Genomic DNA, 27,287 nt, shown 5'->3' on the forward strand with positions numbered 1-27,287 from the left:
GGAATAGGAGACGGGGGAGCCGGCGGAGGGTCAGGAGCCTGCGGAAGAGCCGGCGGAGGAGTAGGAGACGGGGAAACCGGTGGAGGGTCAGGAGCCGGCGGAAGAGCCGGCGGAGGAGTAAGTGCCGGCGGAGGAGCAGGAGCCGGTGGAGGAGCAAGAGCCGGGGGAGCCGGCGGAGGGTCCGGAGCCGGCGGAAGGGCCGGCGATGGGTCCGGAGCCGGCGGAAGAGCCGGCGGAAGAGCCGGCGGAGGGTCCGGAGCCGGCGGAAGAGCCGGCGGAGGAGTAGGAGCCGGGGGAGCTGGCGGAGGAATAGGAGCAGGCAGAGGAATAGGAGACGGGGGAGCCGGCGGGGGAATAGGAGCCGGTGGAGGAGCAGGAGCCGGGGGAGCCGGCGGAGGGTCCGGAGCCGGCGGGAGAGCCGGCGGAGGAGTAGGAGCCGGGGGAACCGGCGGAAGAATAGGAGACAGGGGAGCCGGTGGAGGAACAGGAGCCGGCAGAGGAATAGGAGACGGGGGAGCCGGCGGAGGAATAGGAGCCGGCGGCAGGTCGGCAGCCGGCGGAGGAGCAGGAGCCGGGGGAGCCGGCGGAGGGTTGACGGCCGGCGGGGGAGCAGGAGCCGGCGGAGGAGCAGGAGACGGGGTAGCCTGCGGGGGAATAGGAGCCGGTGGAGGAGCAGGAGCCGGGGGAGCCGGCGGAGGGTCAGAACCCTGTGGGAGAGCCGGCGAAGGAGCCGGAGACGGGGAAGCCGGCGGAGGGTCAGGGAGAGCCGGCGGAGGGACAGGGAGAGCCGGCGGAGGGACAGGGAGAGCCGGGACAGGCGAGGGCGCCGCTGAGGCCGGGACAGGCGAGGGCGCCGCTGAGGCCGGGACAGGCGAGGGCGCCGTGGGACGATGCAGGGGCTCCTGGGCAGGTGAAGGCGCTGCGGGACAAGGCGGCCAGTCAACCGCGGGCTCGGGCGGCGGCGGCCAGTCATCCGCGGCCTCGGGCGGCCAGTCAACCGCTGGCTCGGGCGGCGGCGGCCAGTCATCCACGGCCCCGGGCGGCGGCGGCCAGTCATCCGCTGGCTCGGGCGGCGGCGGCCAGTCATCCGCGGGCCCGGGCGGCGGCGGCCAGTCATCCGCGGGCCCGGGCGGCGGCGGCCAGTCATCCGCGGGCCCGGGCGGCGGCGGCCAGTCATCCGCGGGCCCGGGCGGCGGCGCCCCGGGCGGCGGCGGCCAGTCATCCGCGGCCCCGGGCGGCGGCGGCCAGTCATCCGCGGCCCCGGGCGGCGGCGGCCAGTCATCCGCGGGCCCGGGCGGCGGCAGCCAGTCATCCGCGGGCCCGGGCGGCGGCGGCCAGTCATCCGCGGGCCCGGGCGGCGGCCAGTCCACGGCGGGTCCTGGCGCCGGCGAAAACAGGGCAGCGGGAGGAGCTGGCGGCTGAGGCCACTGGGCAGCGGGTGGAGCTGGCGGCTGAGGCCACTGGGCAGCGGGTGGAGCTGGCGGCTGAGGCCACTGGGCAGCGGGTGGAGCTGGCGGCTGAGGCCACTGGGCAGCGGGTGGAGCTGGCGGCTGAGGCCACTGGGCAGCGGGAGGAGCTGGCGACTGAGGCCACTGGGCAGCGGGAGGAGCTGGCGGCTGCGGCCACTGGGCAGCGGGAGGAGCTGGCGGCTGCGGCCACTGGGCAGCGGGAGGAGCTGGCGGCTGAGGCCACTGGGCAGCGGGAGGAGCTGGCGGCTGCGGCCACTGGGCAGCGGGAGGAGCTGGCGGCTGCGGCCACTGGGCAGCGGGAGGAGCTGGCGGCTGCGGCCACTGGGCAGCGGGAGGAGCTGACGGCTGCGGCCACCGGGCAGCGGGGGGCGCTGGCTGCGGCTCCCAGGCAGCGGGGGGCGCTGGCTGCGGCTCCCAGGCAGCGGGGGGCGCTGGCTGCGGCTCCCAGGCAGCGGGGGACGCTGGCTGCGGCTCCCAGGCAGCGGGGGGCGCTGGCTGCGGCTCCCAGGCAGCGGGGGACGCTGGCTGCGGCTCCCAAGCAGCGGGGGGCGCTGGCTGCGGCTCCCAAGCAGCGGGGGACGCTGGCTGCGGCTCCCAAGCAACGGGGGGCGCTGGCTGCGGCTCCCAAGCAGCGGGGGGTGCTGGCGGCGCTGGCTGCGGCTCCCAGGCAGAGGGGGGCGCTGGCGGCGCTGGCTGCGGCTCCCAGGCAGCGGGGGACGCTGGCTGCGGCTCCCAAGCAGCGGGGGGCACTGGCTGCGGCTCCCAAGCAGCAGGGGGTGCTGGCGGCGCTGGCTGCGGCTCCCAGGCAGCGGGAGGTGCTGGCGGCGCTGGCTGCGGCTCCCAGGCAGCGGGGGGCGCTGGCAGCGCTTGCTGCGGCTCCCGGGCAGCAGGGGAAGCAGGGCGCCGCGGGGTAGGCCGCGGGGTAGGCCGCGGGGTAGGCCGCGGGGTAGGCCGCGGGGTAGGCCGCGGGGTGGTAGTAGGCTGCGGAGTAGGGAGTGGGGCACGCCGACTGGACAGGGGACCACTCGTACCATCCAACCCGTGGCTGGTAGGAGGCACGGGCTGCTGCTTCCTCCTCTGGCCTCCTCTCCTACGGCCCGTCCTCTCCGTCCTCTGCATCTCCTGTAGGAGCTCCTTGACGACCCCCTCCTCCTGCCGGCTGAGGGGCTTGACATCACCCCACTGGTCCACGCCCCATAGCACCCCCCCAAAAAAGTCTTGGGGCGACCTCCGGGTTTGCGCCTCCGGGGGGTCTTCCTCCACTCTCCCATACACCACATCCTCGTCGTCCGGGGAGAGGGAGTCAGCCCCCCAATCGCCTCTCCAGGCATACTCCCCTCTCAACGGGTGTACCGGAGGGGCGTAGCCGGAATAAGCGCAGAGACGCCGAGCTTCCTCCTCCGGCGTCTCTGGCTTCTCCCACAACCACAGGGAGTTGTCCCTGTGGCCATGGCGGGTCTTCCTCGTGCGTCTGCGGTTCCTTTTTTGGTGGTTCATTCTGTCACGGTCGTGGGGTGGAAAGGACAGAGGCGCAGACTGAAGGTCACAAGGGTAATCCATGTTTTAATGAAAAGGAAAGAAGGACTCCAACAAAACAAAAAGGCAGCAACCAGTGACGTGGGTATTCCTTACACAGGACAAACAAAACCAAAATGAACCACGCCTTGGGGCCTACAAACTAAACTTAAATAGGGTCCCCAATTGGAGGCAATGACTAACACCTGCCTCCAATTGGGGAAACCAAAAAAAGGAGTAGAGGTGGCTAAAGGCCACCTCCTGTCCTGTCCTGGCTATGCCCCGAGCCCAGCGCAGAGATGGCTAGGGGCACAGCCAGGACGTGACAGTCACTGTATATTTGCCCTATTTCTTTGGTTTACTAATGGTGGAACATACAGTGGGGAGAACAAATATTTGATACACTGCCGATTTTGCAGGTTTTCCCACTTACAAAGCATGTAGAAGTCTGTAATTTTTATCATAGCTACCCATGAACAGTGAGTGACGGAATCTAAAACAAAAATCCTGAAAATCACATTGTATGATTTTTAAGTAATTAATTTATTTATAAGTATTTGATACATCAGGAAAGCAGAACATAATATTTGGTACAGAAACCTTTGTTTGCAATTACAGACATCAAACGTTTCCTGTAGTTCTTGACCAGGTTTGCACACACTGCAGCAGGGATTTTGGCGCCGCTCCTCCATACAGACCTTCTCCAGATCCTTCAGTTTTCGGGGCTGTCGCTGGTCAATGGGGCCTTTCAGCTCCCTCCAAAGATTTTCTATTGGGTTCAGGTCTGGAGATTGGCTAGGCAACTACAGGACCTTGAGATGCTTCTTACGGAGCCACTCCTCAGTTGCCCTGGCTGTGTGTTTCGGGTTGTTGTCATGCTGGAAGACCCAGCCACGACCCATCTTCAATGCTCTTACTGAGGGAAGGAGGTTGTTGGCAAAGATCTCGCGATACATGGCCCCATCCATCCTCCCCTCAATACGGTGCAGTTGTCCTGTCCCCTTTGCAGAAAAGCAGCCTCAAAGAATGATGTTTCCACCTCCATGCTTCACGGTTGGGATGGTGTTCTTGGGGTTATACTCATCCTTCTTCTTCCTCCAAACATGGCGAGTGGAGTTTAGACCAAAAAGCTCTATTTTTGTCTCATCAGACCACATGACCTTCTCCCATTCCTCCTCTGGATCATCCAGATGGTTGTTGGCAAACTTCAGATGGGCGTGGACATGCGCTGACTTGAGCAGGGGGACCTTGCGTGCCCTGCAGGATTTTAATCCATGATGGCGTAGTGTGTTATTAATGGTTTTCTTTGAGACTGTGGTCCCAGCTCTCTTCAGGTCATTGACCAGGTCCTACCGTGTAGTTCTGGGCTGATCCTTCACCTTCCTCATGATCATTGATGCCCCACGAGGTGAGATCTTGCATGGAGCCCCAGACCGAGGGAGATTGACCGTCATCTTGAACTTCTTCCATTTTCTAATGATTGCGCCAACAGCTGTTGCCTTCTCACCAAGCTGCTTGCCTATTGTCCTGTAGCCCATCCCAGCCTTGTGCAGGTCTACAATTTTATCCCTGATGTCCTAACACAGCTCTATGGTCTTGGCCATTGTGGAGAGGTTGGAGTCTGTTTGATTGAGTGTGTGGACAGGTGTCTTTTATACAGGTAACGAGTTAAAACCGGTGCAGTTAATACAGGTAATGAGTGGAGAACAGGAGGGCTTCTTAAAGAAAAACGAACAGGTCTGTGAGAGCCGGAATTCTTACTGGTTGGTAGGTGATCAAATACTTATGTCATGCAATAAAATGCAAATTAATTATTTAAAAATCATACAATGTGATTTTCAGGATTTTTGTTTTAGATTCTGTCTCTCACACTTGAAGTGTAACTATGATAAAAATTACAGACCTCTACATGCTTTGTAAGTAGGAAAACCTGCAAAATTGGCAGTGTATCAAATACTTGTTCTCCCCACTGTATATGGGAAAGACACAGGAGAGATTGTGGTGCTACAGAATATTCAGTATGTGCACCAGCGGCAACAATGTTGCACATTTCTGCTTGTGTGTCAAAATTGTTTTCAGTGCATTGGCATAGCATTTCCTTGTGTATTTAATTTATGAATTTAATCTGCTAAAAAATAAATACGTTGTTTACTGAAAGATGAAATGAATAAAAGGTCAAATTAAATCGATTATTAGTATGTGATGATAGGGAATTTTGCTTTGCTTGGAAACTCTGAATAACTCTATCATTATGACTCATGCTCAAACACTAGATGCTTGATACATTGTGATTTCTATAGGTAAAACAGGAACATAATCAACTGACATTGCATAGAAAATCTGCAAAAAGCCTAGCTGTGCTCAAAAGCTACTCCCTGGTTTCCTGATGGTATAAAAATGCAAGGCATGTTCTTGTCATGTTTCACCTGACCTTAAGCAAAAGTCTGGGATCCAACCAAGGCTATCTTTATATACAGCTCTGGAAAAAAGAGACCACTGCACCTTTTTCTTTCCTTTCCAAAAAAGTTGAAACGGAATGTTTGGAGTGAGGAACAGAAGCGTTCAATTTAAAGTGGTCTCTTAATTTTAACCCTTCTGTTCCTCACTCAAAACCTTCCTTTTCGACTTTTTTGGAAAGGAAAGAAAAAGATGCAGTGGTCTCTTACTTTTTTCCAGACATGTAGATATAATAGTACAAGTTAATCAGTGTAATTGAGTTAATGTTGGATTTCTATGAAAGGACACATTATTCAACCATGTTTAGTCATCACTGTGTCAGTGCACACATGGGTTACAATGGTGGCTGAATTGATTGATGAGATGTTGTAAATGTAGAGTCGTTACGGTTTTTGCCGTGCCAACTGATTTTACACCATGAATATTGGACATGTGAATATTGATTACACAGGCAATTTTGTTTTATTTATATTTACCAGTTCCTATCATGGCATTATATGTTCTTGGGGCAACAGTTGCCCATCTGTGGGCTTGTTTACTCAACCACTGATGTAACAGCATCCTGAGGACCATCCAAGGATTGGCTTAATTTTTTGCCTTGCGGTCAGCTAAGCACACCAGGTGTTGCCGATTCAGCAGGACTGGGTGTGGAGGCAGTCAACGTGTTCCAAATAGCCCTAGGAGTTTGCCGGCATGCCCAGGCGCTCCTTCGTGTGGTCCGCCTTAGGCCCGCCTCCAGTGTGCTATACCAAAGGTCTGGGAGAAATGAAACTTTGGAATAGGAATACATCCTTGGTTCCCTGATGGAGAGAATGAGTTACAATATACCCACATCGTGGTAAAGAGGGACCCAGAAGTGTGGTCAGTTCTGAGCTTGGTTTTATATCCAGGGAGGTGGTGTTTCTAGCAGGCTCAACACCTTTTTGGCTGTAAAAATCATGATTGTATTTCTGTTCAAGTTTGTGCGTGTACATTGTGCGCTCCACTAGTATGCCTTGTTCCTTCTCTCAAAGAACCATGTTACAGCGCATGTGGAAAGTATTCAGACCCCTTAACTTCATCAACATTTTGTTACGTTATAGCCTTATTGGATTAAATTGACTTTTTTCTGTGATGACAGTTTGCTAGGTGTTTGCAAAAGGGCACCTATAGGGCTCTGAGACCAGAAGAAACAAAACTCTATGGTCAGATGAAAGCAAGATTGAACTCTTTGGCCTGAATGCGAAGCATCACATCTGAAGGACACCATCACCTACCCAATACTTTCCCTACGGTGAAGCATGATGTTGGCAACAATGCTGTGGGGATGTTTTTCAGTGCCAAGGACTGGGAGACTAGTCAAGATCAAGGGAACGGTACAAGAAAGATCCTTGATGAAAACCTGCTCCAGAGCCATATCTTCAAATGTCCTTGAGTGGCCCATTCAGAGCCTGGAAAGACCTGACAATGGCTGTGCAGCAACGTTCCTGATCCAAACTTACAGAGCTTGAGTACTCCAAATACTTACCTAAATGTGATTTTTTTTTGTTAATAACTTTTGTTAAAACCTGTTTTGTTTGGTATTATGGGGTATTGTATGCAGATTGATAAAAAAAAAAACATTATGTAAGTCTGTAACTTGTAAATGTGGAACAAAATGTGGAAAAAGTGAAGAGGTCTGAAAACCTTTCGACTCCACTGCATATTCATAATCCAACATTCCCAAGATAACACTTTGATGCTTTAGCCTACAAGTTTCTAGTCCTCCCTTTCAGTCTCTCCTTATCTTCTCTCACCTTTCTAAATAAACACACATGGCACTATGGAGTACTGAATGGGGCTCAGCATTTGTATCTATGTACATGTTTGGCTACAACTCCGTTTTCCCTCATGTTCTATCTCTGGTTTGCATGGTGAACCAAGAGAAAATCTGCCTGATTCCATTTTAGCACATTCTGTACCTGGGCCTGGAATGGGACTGAACCATGTATATGTATCCATGTGCAGGGCGGCACTTGATCCCCCTCGCTGATGACTGTCGCCCACTCCATATTAATTCGGAGCAACAACGATCGCTTGAAGTGACATTTCCCCAGTTATTGAGAGATGAATGCAGAACTAGTATCCAAGACATCACCTTGCTCTTAGAGCCTTCACCCTTGCATTAAGGACATAAATTGACCGGTCCTAAGGGATCTAGTTATGGTGCCATTTCTTTATTTTGCCATACCAGCTCAGAGTAAGTTAGTGTGTAAAAAAAAAAAAGTTTGTTCCCGCTGGGTCTTGGATATGTTCCCTAGAACATTTTTAGAACATTCTTGGGATGTTGTGCTATTTTAGTTGTTCATCTGATTCCCTCATTATTGATTTAATTGACATATTTCAGCAATTAGAGCTTGGGTTTTAAGTAGTTTTCTAATGTTGATTGGGCATATTATTCTCTTTAAATATTATCATGCATGTCTTTGAAAAATATCACTGTATCATTTTAAAACAGCTGAGATTTACTCACAAGTGAAACATTTAGGAATTTAGATGGTGGCTTACCAGGAAGCTTGGAATGAACTGCACCAAAAGGTAGTGAGTTCAAATGCCAGATTAGGATATGTTCAATATTTTCTCTATGAACAAACATACAAAATTGAAGACTTATTTTCATTTTCATTAACATATGAGGAGTTATGAATACATCAGTCGTTCACCAATCAGGTTGTTAATTGGCTTGGCCCATTGTAAATGTTATTAATTTAGCTGACACGCTTATCCAGGTGAATTGTCTAATGAAACTAGGCACTTAGGGTTCGTGTGCCCTGTCTTATAGTATGTTTTGGGAAGGGTCAAGAGAAAGTTTCTTTTTGAGCGTCAGTAACATGTACTATACAAACGTCAAGGGGACCATGACACTATCTCCAGAAAAAAAAACTGAAAAGGTCCTCAAGGACATCGCTGCTACCAAAAGGAACCTCACACAATTTTAGGCGATCATGAAAGAACTTCCTCGGGGACATCCCCTGTACCATTTTGTAACGTCACAGATGGTTACGGGGCTGTGCATATCTATCTAATGTGCACTGTTGCACAACACTGATACCGAGATCGAAAAAAATTGAAGGACCTCATGAATTCAATACTATCCATGTCTGAATAATGCGCCTATTCCTCCTCCCATCCTGCAACTGGTTAAATTCCTCTCCACTATCTCACCGTGCGTCAGTCTCGGTCTCCAATGCACAGAGCAGCCTACCTCCGTTTGCCTGTGCTGCAGAGGGAATATTGAACGCATTCATTTTATTTGCCCCATTGGGAGCATCATTTCTAAAATAGCCTACAAAACTCTTATACAGAGAAACAGAAGTTAGGCTATATTTTTTTGGAAATAATCGTCGGCCTAATGGGTCCACTGAGGAACAGCAACACAACTGAAAGATTTTTCCTGGACGCAGATCTTGGAGGAAAGTAACTGCTGAATTCGGCTATAGGTTTTTATCGACTATTTCGTCTCTATGTGATGTGTTTCATGTGCCTCCGCGCAACGGTGAGGTAGACTTATTGTCAATTCCGTGGCTACATGGGAGTTGTACACAACAAATAGCCGGTAATTTAGGCTATTTTGTGGATGCAGCGGATTTTTTCGCAAGTGGAAGTCCGCGGGTGTTTGGATTATTTACACAGAGATGCTACTGCTACCCATGTTTTTGTTTTTATCTCAGGCTGGAGCGGCACCCTCTCTGACCGCGGAACAGATGGACATGGGGGTGGTAAGTGCCGATACAGTTTTCATTCACTTTTACATTTGAAATTAGACTACTGCAGTGGAAACATGGTATACATTTAATGTCTGGAGTAATATGGGCTGGCTATCTGAACTTTTATCCATATAGGACTACATTTATTAGGCAGTGGAAATAAGTTAACTTGGAGTTCTTCATCAGCAAATCCAGCTGAGCTTTGTTAATGTAGGCAAACTCCTGTAAATTCAGGAGCATTGAGAAATCATGCCGGTACGTCCCTCCATGGTATGCTAATGGCAGTCGTGAAGAAACCTCGTTTTGTAGCCTGGTTATTAGCTTAAATATATAATTAGGCTACTAGACTGAATTTGAATGGAGTAATTAGACAATCGTGTTCGTGTGTCTTGGTGTCTCAGGAGCATTTGTTTACTATATCATATGAAAATATTCGTTTAATCAGATTAGCTTTGAAAAAAAAAAATTATGGTGGGGCATTCTTAATTATTGCAACATCCTTTATGTCCCATTGAACTGCTCTATATCAACGGTTATGTTATATGCTACGTTATGTCAATCTAATTTAAATGAACTTGCTTAGGAGGGTTCTGTGCAGACTGTTAAATCTTTTAAATATCTATCTCCTATAAATTAAATTAATCAATTTATTTATCACTTTTAACATGCACACTGTATAAAAAATTTAATGGCAGATCACTTACGATGACCATTTTTACGCACAGTACAATGAATGAACGGTTTTAAATTCTAAAGACGCAAATCAGAATCATGACTGAAGCGCTTGGGTGATTGTCTTAACTCCAGTTTTCAATCTTGAAGCAAATTTTTTATATATTTTTACCGCAAATTCACATTACCGGAATCCATTTTGATTGAATTACCTGGTCATATTACGATGTTATTTTAGGAAAAACAGCATAGAACAGTTGATTTTTTCACACATATCATACTAGCTGAAAAATGCACTGAACTATTATATTTTTTTACGGACAAATATGGTCCGTGAATAATAAAAAACGTAGTTGATTGTATTATCTGCAGCAATAGACCCAGGTGTACAAGTTGAATACATGTATTCACTTATGCCTTCAGAATTCTCAACCATACCCTTAAGTTGATAATGTGTTGTGTTTAACTCCCACCTTTTCATTTGGAAAGCCATGATAAAAAAAAAAATTTAGTCAAATGCTAAATGTATTAAAACATTTTTTGGGATTAGATTCCTTAAATTCATAGCTTAATCTCAGTGAAGTTGTAATATAATGAAAGAACACAATTGAGAATGTTAGTTTGGTGTAAATGTCCTGTGTGAAGCTTGAGTGGTGAGAAATTGAAGGAAGTTTGATAAAATAATACTCAGCATTGCCCTCAAAATACCTGTCCATTGCAAGCCCACAACACTCATTATGCAGCTTTCCCTCACTATGTTTTCAAAGTTAATTCTGCAACTGGAGGCTGCAAGGTTGGAGGGCAGAATATTATCTTGCCTCAGCTTTGGTCCTTATAGAAGGGTCACACAAAGGCTTTGTCATGCTCTGACCTCCACATGTCCCTCATTGAGCTGAGTGAGTAGTGTAGGTGCTGTAAGCTTGTACATTAAACAAAGCTACAACATGTCTCTGTGGAGCTGAGACATTCTGCATAGTGGACACTAATTGCCTGGCTATTACTGTGTGGACCAGGGCCTGGCTGGCACCATTACTGGTATATGTCAGCACAGAAGATGCCAAGCAAAACGGGTAATAGGTTGGCCTATAACTAAACCTTATCAGTATCACTCAGCAGTGAGTCAAAGGGCTTGGATAGGGGGACACATCTGCAAAGCCGGCCTGTCCACAACACAGCTTTACAACAGAGATGTGATCAGGTGATTACAAAGACATGCAGTGTGTGTGTGTTTGTGTGTGTGTGTGCACGCTGGTGGTGTGTGGATGTGAACTGGTGCGAGTCATGTGGGTACTGTGCGCGTGTGGGTGTGTCCGGCTCACATGGGCAAGCTCAGGTGCGCAGAGCTAACGGAGGTCATTGGTAAACACAGACAGATGGATAGACTTCTGTCTCCTGCAGTGCCACCCCATTGCACCTCTTTCTGCGTCTGACTGGGTTTAAATAAGTTTTGCGTGGGGCAGGTGGGTGGGTTAATCACTCACTCAGCGGTGATTATGTACCCGGAGCTTGGAGGAGCCCTTGACCAGACAGCCCACCAGACACACAACAGACGCTCTCTTGGTGTCTGGATAAAAGTCATTGTATGTCACATGCACAGTCTGACATCTAACTTCACGCCATTCAAGCAATTGGGGGGGTCTACAAAATGGAAACATAAAAGCTATAATCAGCATGACATTCCTTCGACTCATCATATCTTCCTCCTCCTTTGGTTTTCAGTCTGCTGCTACTGAGGCCCAAGTCCCTAGGGGACCACTCTCATAGCTCTCAAACCATCACTACAGCTGTCATATAGTCCAGTTGAGGAAAGAAAATCCTGAAAACCATTCTTGTAGAGGATGTACTGTATATTTGCCTACATTAAGTTCACAAAGAACTGCAGTAGAGAGAAAACAACCTCTTTTGCTATTAGTTATTTTCACCGTGTCAGTGTAGTCACAGATCTATAAGAAGCAGTTTCAAATGGTTCTGTCTGAAATGAGTGAAATTGGTGAATTTGAAATGCTAATGGCTTATTCCCATTCTGTTTGGAGGTTTGCAGTATGTTAACGACCAAGCCTCACTAGCCCGTATCTGTCCTAAAGCGGAGAATCTCATTTTTCTGTAATTTCTTTAATGAGAGCACCATCTGGTCCAATCTCCAGTGGAGTAGAAAAGAGAGTAGAATACCACCCCCCCTTCCCCAAAATATTAAGTTCTCACACAGCCCAGACAGGCAGGCCAGCATCGCCACCCTCATTAGGACTCATCCCACCCCTTGAATTAGCACCAAAAAGTCCAGCTGTATCACTCGCTCTCAGCGCACCCTGTCCCATCGATATCAATTAGGGGTGTGTTATTAAGTCCTTTTTACATCAGCATTTGTCCCAAAGTGCTTCTGCACAGTCTAGAGGCGCTATGGGTAGGAAAAATTCCAGCGGAAGCTCGGAACCTAGGAAGAAACCTTGAGTAGAGCTGTGCTCCAAGGGATGGCCAGTCCTCTTCTGCCTCTGCAGGATGGCTTGTCTGTTCTTGAACTCTGAATATAAGATACATTCCTTCACCAACCCTCGGCTCCTCTAATTACCCAGAGAGGCATCGGCAAGGGGGGATGAAAGAGTCGAGGAATTGATTGACAGCAATGGGTAGGAGTTAGTTTGGCTCAGAAAGGAGCACAAAAAGCACACGCCAAACAAAAAAACTTGAGTGCGTCTGCTTACGTTCTTTGAAAAGGTTAAGATGATGTGGCATTATAATGATAATTATGGTCTGCCTTCTCTTTTTCACTCACCCCTGGAGGCACGAAGTACACTTTCAGCACCTCTGTCCTACTTTCAGTATGCACTTTGGACCCCTGTGACCTCAAAACCATTGCATAGCATCGTGGGGGCTCAGATTCAGGGCAAGGAGATTATTTCTGGAACAATGTCTAGTGGGAGGTGACTGCAGTGCAGGAGAGAATATATTACTATACAGAGAAAGAGGGTTTGGGAGGAAGAAAGAGTCAATCGGATGTGTTATATAGTACAGCCATACCCAGTCAGAATGAAGGTTGGAGTACAAACTGCCCTCCTGTGTCTCTATATCCAACCTGTCATCCCTTCTATGGTTTAGTTTTTTATGGAGATGACGGTAGGTTCTTCAGAAGATTGTCAGACTTGCTCTTGGTTTAAGACTCAAGGGCACTGTCTGAGAGGTTTAGCGGATTCTGACATTTTATTGGTAGCTGCATCAGCTTTGCCTTGACCTCACTTTGTCAATCAACATGAAAACAGGCATATTCTGAACCTTTGTGCATCAAACACTAATAATTTTGTGAGGTGCAAAACAACAAAATTAAGAAGTTTTATCTTTTGAAACAGCCAGACTCTCAACAGCCACAAAAGCACACTTTAAATCACACAAACTAAATTGGGATAACCCATAATATTCTAACATTCACCATGAGGCAATGGATCAGAGAAGTGGATCCGAGAAATAATACTTCACTTGTTAGAAAGCTGCATTTGCAAGACCTAATGCAACCCATTGTATGCATTGGACTAAAATAAATGTTCTAGGGAATTAAAAAATAAATGTAAAAGATGACTTACAGTAGTAATGGATCAAACTGTGTGGGCAAGAGAGTGAGAATTACTATTCCCTGAAACACAGCTCCATGTAATCTCTCCCTTCTCTCCCACCATTGGCTCACATTGATATCAGCAGTAAACTAAGGTTTTACGAACAAAGTTGCTCCGCTCCAGTGGAACCCTACAGAAAACCCCAACTAAACTCCTGTGCTTGCAGGTTTTATTATTGCAGGGGGGTTCCCCCTTTTTTCCCGTCGCATCCCAGATCAAGGGAATGGAAACCATTTCCTTCTAAAGGACTAGGGAGCTATTCTAAATACTGGGGTATCTGGTATTGCGCTGGCTTGCTTGACACATCTTAAAATAACCCAGAGGCTAAGCTGGCTGTGGATGACCTTAAAGCACCATTATGCAAACCACAAAATATCAACTGAGCCCTTCTTAAGCATGGTTCACATTACAACATATGTCATTGCAAATTACTTCCCATTAACGCAATATTGTTCCATTACTGGATGGACAAGTGTACAGGGTGTAGCGCATGGAATGAGAGCCGGTCTCTTGTCGAGAGATGACATACATTTTTGGAGACTGCAAAACAGATTTCATTAGGTTACTTTTTCTCAAATTGTTTCTGTAAATTTGTAGCAAGTCAAGCCAGCCTGGAAAGAAGCTAGACTGCTAACGTCCGGTTATTGACAGACTAGCTGCTCTGAAAAGATGCAGATTTAGAAAATTGTATGCAGCGCAAAAATGAACTGTGAACAAGACTTTAGATTGCTTGCAATAATTTGTAGAAGAATAAACTAAAGTATATATGAAATGTATACTTATTTTCTAACAAAAAGACATATTCCACGTCTTCTCCACATCTTTTTTATGTCTTTTCAACATCTTGTGCTAATCGTGTTGTAGGTGCATTTATTAGGTTTGATGTCGGTGGAGTGCATGCGTACAGTACATGTAAAGAATCAAAAATGTTAGTACAGCAGTCAGTTCCCACTATGGGGATGCCAGCCAAATGAATGTAAAACATCACCCTGTCGTAGATGCTGTTGACAACAACCAGTGACTTTAATTAGTTTGTTCATTTTCCAGGTTGTTCTGAGCCACACAGGTGATCCACCCGTTTGTCTCTCATTTGCATTCGTCAGTTCTTAAGAAGACTGAGGAGAGAAAAAACATTAAGTGAAGATCTTCCTCAGATGCAAGGAGTGTCAGATAAGTCATTTTGGGGAGTAGAGGCGTTTGATGTGTAGAGCAGAATCAGATTCAATCCTGCCATGTAATGTTCACATGACAACTCCATTCCTCTGTTGATCATTATGAAAGAAGATGGAAAAAATAAACAGGTTGGGGTTGCTAGACGCTTGTTTTTTGAGGCCTGCTAGTGTTTATCAGATACACTTATGGAATGAAGTTAAATTTACAAAGATTATACAATTAGGATATGGAAATGTACTGAACTATTAGGTAAGAGTAATAACTATGCGATGAAAATTATCTTAATCACACATATTGGAGTGTAATTGCATTTTTGGTAGGGGTCAACCAATAGGGCCAATGCCGATACCTATTATTAGTGATCAAGGAGACCAATAACTGATATTTGGGGCCAATATACACATCCGGTAAAAATGTAAATTTCTTTAGAGAATAAATTGGTGGTTATAATTCCCTGACTGATTGCTCAACGTTGGCTAATGTAATATGAAATTGTGTCTAAGCATATTATAAACACTCCAAAACACTTTAAACCAAGCTATATACAGCTCATTTAGAGTATTTATTTGTATCATACTGGTTAAAATAACCAAAAAAATATTCATTGTTTTCAGACTTCAAATAATGCAAAAAAAATATATATCATATTCAGTTTCAGCAACAAAATACTAATGTTTTAAGAGTTCAGAAATGAATATTTGGTGGAATAACACAGATTTTTAATCAAAGCTTTCATGTGTCTTGGCATGCTCTCCACTAGTCTGTCACATTGCTGTTGGGTGACTTTATGCCACTCATGGCACAAAAATTGAAGTAGCTTGGCTTTGTATGATGCCTTGTGACCATCCATATTCCTCTTGATCAAATTCCAGAGGTTTTCAATGGGGTTCAGGTCTGGAGATTGGGCTGGCCATGACAGGGTCTTGATCTGGTGGTCCTCCATCCACACCTTGATTGACCTGGCTGTGTGGCATGGAGCATTGTCCTGCTGGAAAAAACTATTCTCAGGGTTGGGGAACATTGTCAGAGCAGAAGGAAGCAGGTGTTCTTCCAGGATAACCTCGTACTTGGCTTGATTCATGTGTCCTTCACAAAGACAAATCTGCCCGATTCCACCCTTGCTGAAGCATCCCCAGATCATCACCGATCCTCCACCAAATTTCTCTCCAGGTCTCTGTCTAACCATTAGACAAACATGTGTTGGGCAAAGTTGAAAATTTGACTGGTCAGAGATTACCTTACTCCATTCCTCTATGGTCCAATCCTCATGGGCTTTTGCAAACTTCAGCCTGGCTCTTCCTTGCTTCTCATTGATGAAGGGCTTTTTTCTAGCTTTGCCTGACTTCAGCCCTGCCCCTAGGAGCCTGTTTCGAACCTTCCTCGCCATGCACTTAACCCCAGCTGCTGTTTGCCATTCTTTTTGTAGGTCACTTGATGTCATCCTACAGTTGTTGAGTGACATTCAAATGAGTTGACGGTCATCTCGGTCAGTGGACCGTCTTTTACACCCTCTGCCAGTCTGTAGCTTTGTTGTCCGCAGTGTCTGTTGCCTGACCTTATTTTATTTTCAGGATGGAAGCAACCTGACGCTCACTGTATCCCTCTGCCAGTAAAGCCAGATTTGAACCCTTCTTTTCCTCACTCAAAGCTTTTCTTTTCAACTCTTTTGTCATGCTGAATAGTTGTTTTTTTATTCAAATTACTTTGAGCTACTACTTGCACTGTTTTTGCCATCCAGCTGGTCCCATTACAAGTGGATAGTGATGACCACAGCAGTGGTTTTTATACTTTTCCTCATTAAATTAGATTTGGTTCAGGTAATCATCTAATCAGTCCTTCATTAAGTAAAATGAGGTGTGCCTGTGTTGGAATTTAACAGACACTGGAATGGAATGGCTGCCATGTAGAGATGCTTATTTAAGAAAAATTAAGAGTTGTCTCTAACATTTTTCCAGAGCTGTATATGAAGCTATATACACAGTTAGCTCCGGAAATAATTAGACACTGACACAAGTTTTGTTATTTGGTCTGTTCATCAAAATATATTCAAGTTACAATTAAATAATGAAGATGGGCTTAAAGTGGAGTCTCTCAGATATAAATTGAGGGTATTCACATCCAAATTGGAGGAAGGGTTTAGGAATTATAGCTCATTAATATGTAGCCCACTCTTTTTCAAGGGACCAAGTAATTGGACAATTGACTCAAAAGCTGTTTCATGGACAGGTGTGGGCTACTCCTTCATTATTTCTTCTTCGATTAAGCAGGTAAAAGGTCTGGAGTTTATTCCAGTTGTGAAATTAGCATTTGGAAGCTGTTGAGCTGTTGAACCCACAACATGCGGTCAAAGGAGCTCTCAAAGAAACAGGCCATCTTTAGGCTGCAGAAGAAATTATCCATCAGAGAGATAGCAGGGACATTACGAGTGGCCAAATCAACAGTTTGGTACCTTCTGAGAAAAAAAGAACGCAATGGTGGGCTCTTCAATAAAAAAAGGCCTGGACGTCCATGGAAGACAACAGTGGTGGATTATTGTAGGATCCTTTCCATGGAAAAGGAAAACCCCTTCACAACATCCAGCCAAGTGAAGAACACTCTCCAGGAGGTAAGCATTTCATTACCAAGTCTACCATAAAGAGAAGACTTCATGAGAGCAAATACAGAGGGTTCACCACAGGGAGCATCCTATTCATAAGCCTCAAGAATAGAAAGGCCAAATTTGACTTTGTCAAAAAACATCTAAAAAAGCCAGCCCAGTTATGGAACAGAGATCAACCAAGATCAACCAGTGACAGATTGATAGGAGGATTAAAGTATGGAGAAGTCTTGGAACAGTTCATAATCTGAAGCATACCACATCATCTGTGAAACAAGTTGGAGGCAGTGTGATGGCATGGGCATGCATGGCTTCTAATGGCACTGGGACTACTAGTGTTTGTTGATGATGTGACAGAAGACAGAAGCAGCCGGATTAATTCTGAAATGTATAGGGATATATTGTCTGCTCAGATTCAGACAAATTCAGTAAAGTTGTTTGGACGGCGCTTCACTTTACAGATGGACAATGGCCAAGTCAATCAACAGATCTCAACCCAATCAAACATGCATTTCCTGCAAAGGATTCAAAGTATTAAAAATGAACATTTTATTTGTGTTTGTGTTAATTTATCCAATTACATCAGAGCCCTTGAAATAAGGGGACTGTGTATGTATATGGTTGCAATTCCAATGACCCCCTTTCGCCTTCAGAACTGCCTTAATTCTACGTGGCGTTGATTCAACAAGGTGCTGAAAGCATTCTTTAGAAATGTTGGCCCATATTGATAGGATAGCATCTTGCAGTTGATGGAGATTTGTGGGATGCACATCCAGGGCACGAAGCTCCCGTTCCACCAAGTCCCAAAGATGCTCTATTGGGTTGAGATCTGGTGACTGTGGGGGCCATTTCAGTACAGTGAACTCATTGTCATGTTGAAGAAACCAATTTGAAATGATTCGAGCTTTGTGACATGTTGCATTATCCTGCTGGAAGTAGCCATCAGACGATGGGTACATGGTGGTCATAAAGGGATGGACATGGTCAGAAACAATGCTCAGGTAGGCTGCAGCATTTAAGGGGCCTAAAGTGTGCCAAGAAAACATCCCCCACACCATTACACCACCACCAGCCTGCACAGTGGTAACAAGGCATGATGGATCCATGTTCTCATTCTGTTTACGCCAAATTCTGACTCTACCATCTGAATGTCTCAACAGAAATCGAGACTCATCAGACCAGGCAACATTCTTCCAGTCAACTGTCCAATTTTGGTGAGCTCATGCAAATTGTAGTCTCTTTTTCCTATTTGTAGTGGAGATGAGTGGTACCCGGTGGGGTCTTCTGCTGTTGTAGCCCATCCGCCTCAAGGTTGTGCGTGTTGTGGCATTCAGTTTGGAGTTCAGGAGATTGTCTTGACCAGGACCACACCCCTAAATGAAATGAAGCAACTGCCATGTGATTGGTTGATTATGAGTATATATAATGCACTATGCATCACCAACATTCAGTTAAGTGTGTAACCAACTTTTTTAACAGAAATGTTTTGGTTGTAACATATACAAATGTTTGGGGTAACTTAGAAATGTCCTTGTTTTTGAAAAAAACATTTGAATTTGAATAACATTTGAATAACAAAAATAACATCATTAAAATGGGAAAATGAACACAGACACTGGACAGAGGGAAAAAGTGTTTTGGACAGACAAATGTAAATTTGAGGTGTTCGGGTCACAAAGAACATACATGAGATACAGACCAAATGAAAAGATGCTGGAGTTGTACTTGACTCCATCTCCAGCATCTGTTATATTGGATGTGTTATATGGCCTATATAACATGGCCAAGAGCTCTTCTTAGGCACAGAGTTGTTCTGACTGGTTGACTATAACAACATGGTAACATTTTCAGGTTTCATGCTAAATATGAAAGGGGTATTGTCAGTTTTAAATGGTATTGGTGTAGAGGTTGGCAGTCCACACAGGCAGGATCCTTGCGTTGACTTGGTTAGCTCAGCATGGGGCCCACAAAAGATAATGCCCCCCCCTGTGCCCTTGATTTGGACTCCTCACCTCACTGGCTTCAGTCTGGCTTCACACTGGATTTTCAGTAAATGGATTACTGCCTCTGAGTAAGACAACAACATTGTAAGTCACCCTGGAAATGTGTATCTGCACAGAGAATATGAATTTACTTCTGTGCGGATAGAAATGGGCTTTTCTCTGTCTTTACGCTTTAGCCTCTTTGCCCCCTGTGGCTTCTGGGAATTCCTCTGCTCACATACAGTACCTTTCACTGGCTTTGTAGCAAAGACCATTGATCTGCTGAAGAGCTCTACCCTTCATATGGAAAGGGATGGTTAGTCTCACAAGTCAGAAGCAAAGCTGACGATGAGCTTTTCCTCAAAAGTGACATTTCACCACTGCTCTATTTACCTACAGATGGGTGACAAATTAAAGAAATAACCAACATAAAGGATCTCATTAAGGTGTTGGGTCAACACAAGCCGCCAGAACATCTTCAATGGACCTTGGCATAAATTCTACAAAACACCATTCTTCCAAAACATATTCCCTCATTTGCAGTTTTGATGATGGTGTTTGAGAGTGATCCAAAATCTCCTATAGGTGTTCAAATGGGTTGAGATCTGGTGAATGCAAAAGTCATAGCATAGGATTCACATACTTTTCATACTCGTCAAACCATTCAGTTCTATCCATGCCCAATATCAGACAGCAGGCTCAATCAACCAATGATGATAATTCTAAATAAATAAAAACAATTATGGTAGATTTACAAAGAAATCTACCATCATTATCCAAAATCTGATGTTCTTTGGGTAGATTTACAAAATAAATCACATTTTGGATAATTCTCTTCCACTTTTTTAGTTTTTTAGTAGTGTTTCAGTGGATTTTACAGTAAGTTGATTTACATGTTTGATGTAAACTGTGTTGCAGTATGTTGTGATGCAAGAGATGAAATATCTTACTCTCATTCTCCCTTTGCCATTTCCTTCTTGTTGTTTCTTTCTTGTTATTATTATATTTTCCACACACCCCCCCACCTCAATTCTCCCCCCTCTTTCCATCCCTGGTTTGGCACAGATACACAACCCTTTGAAGATGTATACTGATGCAACTGGAAGCAGACTGGCATTTAATAACCCAGCTAGTCAATATGACCTGAATGTTTGGCCATTCATTAAGTTATGGGCCACATCATCCATTCCATTATTTTTCTATTGCCATTATTATGTTTTTCAGACAGTTTTTCAGCCATTGATCTGATGGGTCGTTATTGGCACATCAACCAGGAGTAATGGGCAGAGCTATAGAAGATTGAAACTATTGCACATTAAAGCAAGTCAGAGTGGGGTGTTTCTGTAGAGTATGAGATAGGAAATCCGATCACACTCAAAGTAACCAATGACTAGGAGACATGTTTAGAGCCTGTAGTTCATGACCTCATATTTGATTCCTAAGGTAATTCAATTCTATTGCTGTACATATCATATGTTCATTATTTTGTTCTTAGGTTCATACATGCAACACTCCATGACCTGTTTAGGTAAACAAAGCTAGCCTTGCCCCTTTCAGGTCCAGCCTTGGACATTTAAATCTAATTATCTCTGCATCCGAAAGAACAGAGGACTCTGTTCCTACCTGTCTTTTATGGCAGGGATTTTCTTCCAGGTTCATGAATAAGGGGACCCAGTTTAATTAGTTTTGGTGTATTCACTGTCAACAATAGAGACCCACCAGTGGCCTAACCCTACCCCTATTTTGAAGTAATTCTGTCCTAGACCATACTTCTTGTGTGATTCCTGCTACTGAAGACTGACACAAGTTGCCAATACATATAGAGGTGGGTTCAGATCTCCAGATGAGGGTGAGCAACAACAAACGACGTTACCTGTTGATAGACGCATTTGAGCTGTCGGGAAATAACATTTGTGCCATTTATACTTGGACGTGCAAGCACACATGATCAAATTGCATATTATTTTTTCTCGGCTAGCTAGCTATGTCAATGCATTAACTAAATTGCATCTGGAAATCCACCAAGGTTTATGGTCTGGTAATATGGCTGGCCTGTATTCAAGCATTTGCTGAGTTTGTTTTGCATGCCATGGTGCCCCAGGTTGGTCTCTTTTAGACCAATTGAATATGTATCATTTGGAAAACTCATCAACACTGTCATGTTAGTGGTCAAAGCCATTGATCTTGTGGCAACAGGGGATTGTGGTTAAAAGATTGAATGATATTATGCTGTTTAACCCTTCATGAAGAGGTTTTTGTCAGTAACTCAGAAAAGGAAGATCGGTAAATATGTCTGACTAATACATTTGCCATATCAGTGTGTTTCAAGATGTGAAATAAAATCCAGTTCTGAACTAAAATCTGAGCTGAGAAGAATAAGAACGTCACCTCAGGAAAAAAACAGACCACAACTGCTGCTCCTGGGCTGTCATTAATGTTACATTCATGTTTCCATCCACTTGGACTCCCTGCTTTTGCCCGGGGGGAAACGGTTGGGATTTCTCAGCCACCCCAACAGTGAGGCAGGCACCCAAATCGGATGGTAAAAGATCTGTCTTTGCCCTTGAGCAAGACACTTAACCCTAATTGCTCCTTTAAGTTGCATTGGATAAGACCATCTGCTGAATGACCAAATAGTTAATGTCACAGACACATCTCCATGGGGACAGGGGATTCGGGGAGAGAAGTGATGGAACAACTTCAGTTATTAGTCATTAGTGCGATGGATACCCCTCTCTAGGCCCTGTCATGGGGTGGGTGTAACTGTCCACCCTTTCTTAGCTACTAATCCCTGCATGGGTATCCCTCATCACCATCTAGCAAGGAACATGACAAGTAAATCAGCATGAGCCAAGAGAGAGGATCTCACAGACTAATGTCTGAATAAAAGACACTGAAAAACCAACACACGTACAGTGCTGTGATGCCGTAGCATTTGGGTTGGTTGAGTCCAAAATAACCAATTTTATTCATGGGAATGTTGGTGTAGTTTGAACTTTGACACCATTCTAGGAACAATCCAGTCTATGAGGTGTCACATAGTAGCTACTCACTATGTCTCTTCATTCTCCACCAAGACAAGAAGCATTAAGTTCTGCCTACTCTGCCAGTACTTCGCCTCTAAAAGTCCAGCTGATGGGGATTCTCTGTAGGACATCACTGTGTCGTGTCGTGGCTCTGTGCCCTCCTGTCATGTTCATTAACGAGACATCCTGTACATTATCTAGGCAATGCAGTATATCAGGCCTGGTCATTCTAGTGGCTCCTGGTATTCCACCCACTCTGAAAGCAGCTGGCCCAATTCCTGTATTCAGGTAACACATGTAAGGGCTTGTCAACCAAACTGTGCTCTACTTTTTGCTGCCCAGGGCTACTCTGAAATGTTGCTTCCATGTGTTGTTGTAATGTCCCACTTCCTACCTTTTCTGGGAAAACTGCTACTATGTCTAATGTAGTTTGTTGCAGCCATGGGTTGTAACATCCTTATGTGTGAAGATAACATCCTTACTGTCTGCCTTAGAATGTTTATCTATAATGTGGCATTGATGGACTTGGGTTTGAGTGTATGCACGATTGAATCCGTCTCCATGATGCTGGTCGCTGCCTGAAGACTTGAGTTGTCAAAACGTTGCTGTTGTGCGCCAATATGCTATGTTAAGGCACAGATTGGATTAATTAAATTGATCAGTGATTTTCATTTTTTTTCATTTGTAAGGTTGACTTTGTTACAGGAACTGAAATATATTGGCTTAACCATGAAGGAATGTTTAGAAATATATAATAGTCAAATCATAGTGTAAAAGCAGGCGGGCACGTGGTATTCATGACGGAACGCCAAAACACGGTGCAGTCAAACGTTTGTTGTGCTCAAGTAACACTTTTCATGAGACATCACATTTCTAACTGAAATACTCTCCCACATAGTTATACATAGACACACACACACACACATATTTGCATTCACATACTGAGTCTCAATCTCATTCATATAAATAGTAACAATAACACTCAGACCTTTTAGTGAACAAAGAAATGCAAATGCAACAGTCCCACTCACACTGGCTAATAGTGTTACACACAGCAATAACTCACAGACAAACACAAACCAATCACCCATTTCGACAGTTTCAGAATTTGCATTCTCCCTGGCACACACACGCACACAAACACATTGCATACTGTCCACACACACACACACACAGACTTAGGAATTCTCCATGGCACTTGATGGCGTCTAACAGCTATGCAGATTTTCCTTGGCAGGTCTCTGGTGGATGGCAGTCAGTCTTGTGTGTGACTGTGCGTGTCTCTCTTTCCTCTGTGACATATGGGAGAAATATCACAGTAGGGCATCAGGCAAGCTTTATTAAATCCTTCTGTTAGTAGGCTTGGCGTGGCGCCACGTCAGATCACTGTCCAAAAGAGATCTGACATCAAACGATTCAAAAGGTTTGGACCCAGTTTGGCAGTTAAATGAAACAACTGTCATAGGGTGTCTCTAAATTGGCTCCGACATCCGTGTTTGTTTATTTTCTAACTTGAGTTGACTTTTGTTTACTGTGGATGCTTACCCTTGTGGGGTTTAATTCATAAGCACATACAAAAAAAGTTGACTAACTGAGAGCCTCTGATGTGGGTTTTGGTCTGTATTTTCACTGTAAATATTTGCCAAGGGGTGATGGGGTGAAAATGTAGCGCATGCCGTTTAGCGGCCAAGAATAGGCACTTCCTTCATCACTGTGAAAAGGGGCACTGATGGGATGGATGACATCCCTTTATCAGATGCTGTTTTTAGCCATGCCACAGCCTCCATCACTGTCACATTACCTACAGTTCGGCCTCCTTCAGAATAAATAGTGTGACAGAGGAACAGCTGCCCCCAGAACAGACCCATCGCTCTTACTTCACACACAATCTCTCTCTCTCACACACACACACACACACACACACAAGCGCACACACAATGACCCTTCCAATGCAGATCACGAGTTGACAACTGTTCCTGTAAACGGGTTGCTGTTCTGCCATATAGATGACCCCTTTTTCTCTGCTTGCATCTCTCTTCCCGTCTGAGTATCTCCCTCTCCGTCAGTCTGAAGGTGTTAATGAATCACCTGTCCTGTGTTTATCAGGGGTGACCATGCCTGTTCAGTGGAGCCTGATTCCCATTGGTCCCATGACAATGTTGTACCTGATGGGACCGTGATGAATATGGCTTGAATCCTCTCTCTCCTTTCAAATTCACTCTATCATTTCTTGTTTGTTCCACTCTACCCACGTTCTTGTCACTCCTGTACCCTCCCCCTTTCTTTTTCTTCCCCCACTCCATCTCTGTCAGCCGCCTAGTCCTTCATCAGGGACAGATATGAGCTATATCTCTATCTGTCACATTAGCTGCCGAAGCAGGGAATAAAGACTAACTTATCCAATTCATTTTGATCCTTTGGGCCTAGTTGTTTTGCACTGACACTGGGGATTGCACCCTAAGAATCACACTTTTAATGTGCGTGCACATATGCACACAGACTCACTTTTAGACTCTGGCACACAGGTAACATCGTCCTCAGACCAACCAATGCCATCCATTGTACCCCTTGCTAAATTTCACACATCCTGAAACACATGAAATGATATTAAATGAAACCAGACTGACCGCTGTTGTAACCTGACTGTGGTCTCTGCATGAGAGCAGTTTACAGTGAAGCTGTTTGATACTCAGGGTGTCGACCCGCGCAGACAAAAACCCATTCACACACATGCCCCGTTGAACACATACCTGCTTCACCGAGCTCCAAATTGACCGACAGCACCGCAGGCCTGAGAGGATAAGTGCAGTGCCCTGTGTTGACGTGCACTCCTTCAAGCGAGCGTGCACGTGTCGGTTATTGCTGTCAGATTGTGTGTGTCCGGAAAGGTTAGTGTCGACTCCACACTGCTCACTTCCTGAGGGGATTTCTTGAGATGCTGTTGAGAGATCAGACGCAAGTGTGGCCCATGAGAGTGTGTCAACCGGATCCATGCTGACACATACATACACACGAACTGTGAATGCATTGCCCCCCCGTAGGTCAGTGGTACAGTCTGGCCCGTATGATCTCCAACTGGCAGTCTATCTGAGATTCAGACTTCTCAGGATATGGGAAAGCATGTCACTACACTGTAAAAAAGGAAGTGCTTTCAAATATCAACACGGGTGGCAACTGAGCTGCCACCAACTTAAATGATACAAAGCATTAACTTTTATTATTATATTGAAACATCTTTCTGAGGTGTTTGAAACATTCCGTGTTTTTTATGGCACCACTTATACAGGAACTAGGAGCACTGTTGGAAAATGATGGCCCTTTGAAGTTTTATTTACCTCAGGATTAAATGAATATCTAATATAATGTATTTCATCATTGGGTTGGCGCTCCATCAACCTGCTGTAACTTTAGATTCCATAGTAACCATAACAGGATACTTCATCTGCCGTTACCAATAAAAGGTACCTGACAGTTTTAATATCCATTCATCAGGATCCATTACCCCTGAAGGAACAAAAATCTGCGTAATATGAACAATAAAGTATTACCTTTCTTGAAACACGCTTACTACATTCTGTAAATGATTACATCTGACAATTATTACTTACAAATCTGTAAAACAAATGTGGCAACCTAAAAAGTACAAGGAGATTAAAACTAGATTTTGAGGTCACTCAGTACATCAGCAGCAGTACACAGCAGTACACATTTTGAGTAACAGTTTGTAAGGAAACAAATAAAGGAAACAACTTGCATTAATTTTAGTGCATTTATTTAATGCATTCATTCTATGTTCCTGTTCACCAATAATATGTTTTTACAGTGTGGCTGTGTTTGTACAGATCTAATTAAATATATCTTACTGCAGATGTTGAGGGTTTGGTCCCAGCTCCCACCTGTCCTACTTTTCTGATCAGCCAGAAAAAAAGAACTCTTGAAAATGAAGGTGGAATTCCACAAGCAAAATTTCTCCATAAGCTCTTATCAATTAATACAATGCTAAAATCCATTAGTATTTAACTACTTTATGCTGCCTTTTCCAGTCACCGAAACCAGAAAATGTTTCTTCACTACTCTTCAAAACAATATTCACATTGAAGAACCACGTATTTCAGAGTCTATTCTGTAATAAAACACTTTCTGTGCTTCATAATGCTTCCATCAGGAACATTGAACATACATGCAGTATACACTGAAACACTCTCCAAACACCTTCACTCTCAGGTTGAGTGCACTGTCATGGAGATGTTTTGTGTTCTTACAGCCTCTTCACTGTATATGAATTAAGTACGATCTCACTTCGACACCGTAGCTCTCCTGCCAGCACACCTGAACTTTACTGACTGTCAGTTAACCAGCTACTATAAGCTTCCCCTCTCCCTTCCATAAAAACATGATAGAACTCCTAAACTGTAACACTTTTTATTAATATGTTAGCTCTTTTTAGGGAGTTGTTTTATGTTCCAAGAGGGGGTTGTATCCAATAGTAAAATATGGAGGTCTTTTAATCATTCGGAGTTATACCCAAATTTTCCCCATTTAATGATGTATTAGATTATGTGTAATAAGAAAATGGTAGATTTATATAATGGCGAGTCACACCAAAGATTGGAAGGCTGGACAGCAAGACTCTCAGCTTTCAACAGACACTCCTGTTTACCCAGATAGCGGCTACTGTTGTCAGACTGAATTGTATTAACTTACTAAAGTACCCCAGAAATGGGACACTTCTACACCTTTATGTGCATAAGCTCTCAGAAGTGTGAACCTACCTTTTTCCAGTCACATGAACAAATACGATTATGTGTCCTCTATTAGGTCTAGAAGAGCTGTAAGCTGCTATCCCTGTATCAGGAGTTCTCTACATAATGCTCGATAGAAACTGTGCAGTAACCTTTTCTGTGTGCACTTGTACAATTGTGCTCCAATAAAGGTGGAATGGATGAAGACAAAATCCTCTGCAGCAGAAGTGTATTATCTTACTGCAAATAAGAAATAGCACTTGGCAGAGGCATCACACACCGCGTGTGACATTTCTTTGTTTACTCATCCTTTTCGATCCTCTCAAAG

The 27,287-nt window shown here is 45.0% G+C and overlaps 1 protein-coding gene across 1 annotated transcript in view; it reads left to right on the plus strand.

The window, feature by feature from the left end:
- The first annotated feature begins 8,643 nt into the window (after positions 1–8,643).
- The window catches only part of mmp17a (matrix metallopeptidase 17a), a 68,474-nt gene continuing 49,830 nt past the window's right edge, over positions 8,644–27,287 (plus strand). Inside the window, exon 1 of the mRNA XM_029124943.2 lies at positions 8,644–9,178. Within this exon, the coding sequence (XP_028980776.2) occupies positions 9,095–9,178 (84 nt within the window). The 5' untranslated portion in view covers positions 8,644–9,094. The remainder of the gene's footprint in view (positions 9,179–27,287) is intronic.

This window comes from Esox lucius, chromosome 14 (assembly GCF_011004845.1).
Source record: "Esox lucius isolate fEsoLuc1 chromosome 14, fEsoLuc1.pri, whole genome shotgun sequence".
NCBI lineage: Eukaryota > Metazoa > Chordata > Actinopteri > Esociformes > Esocidae > Esox > Esox lucius.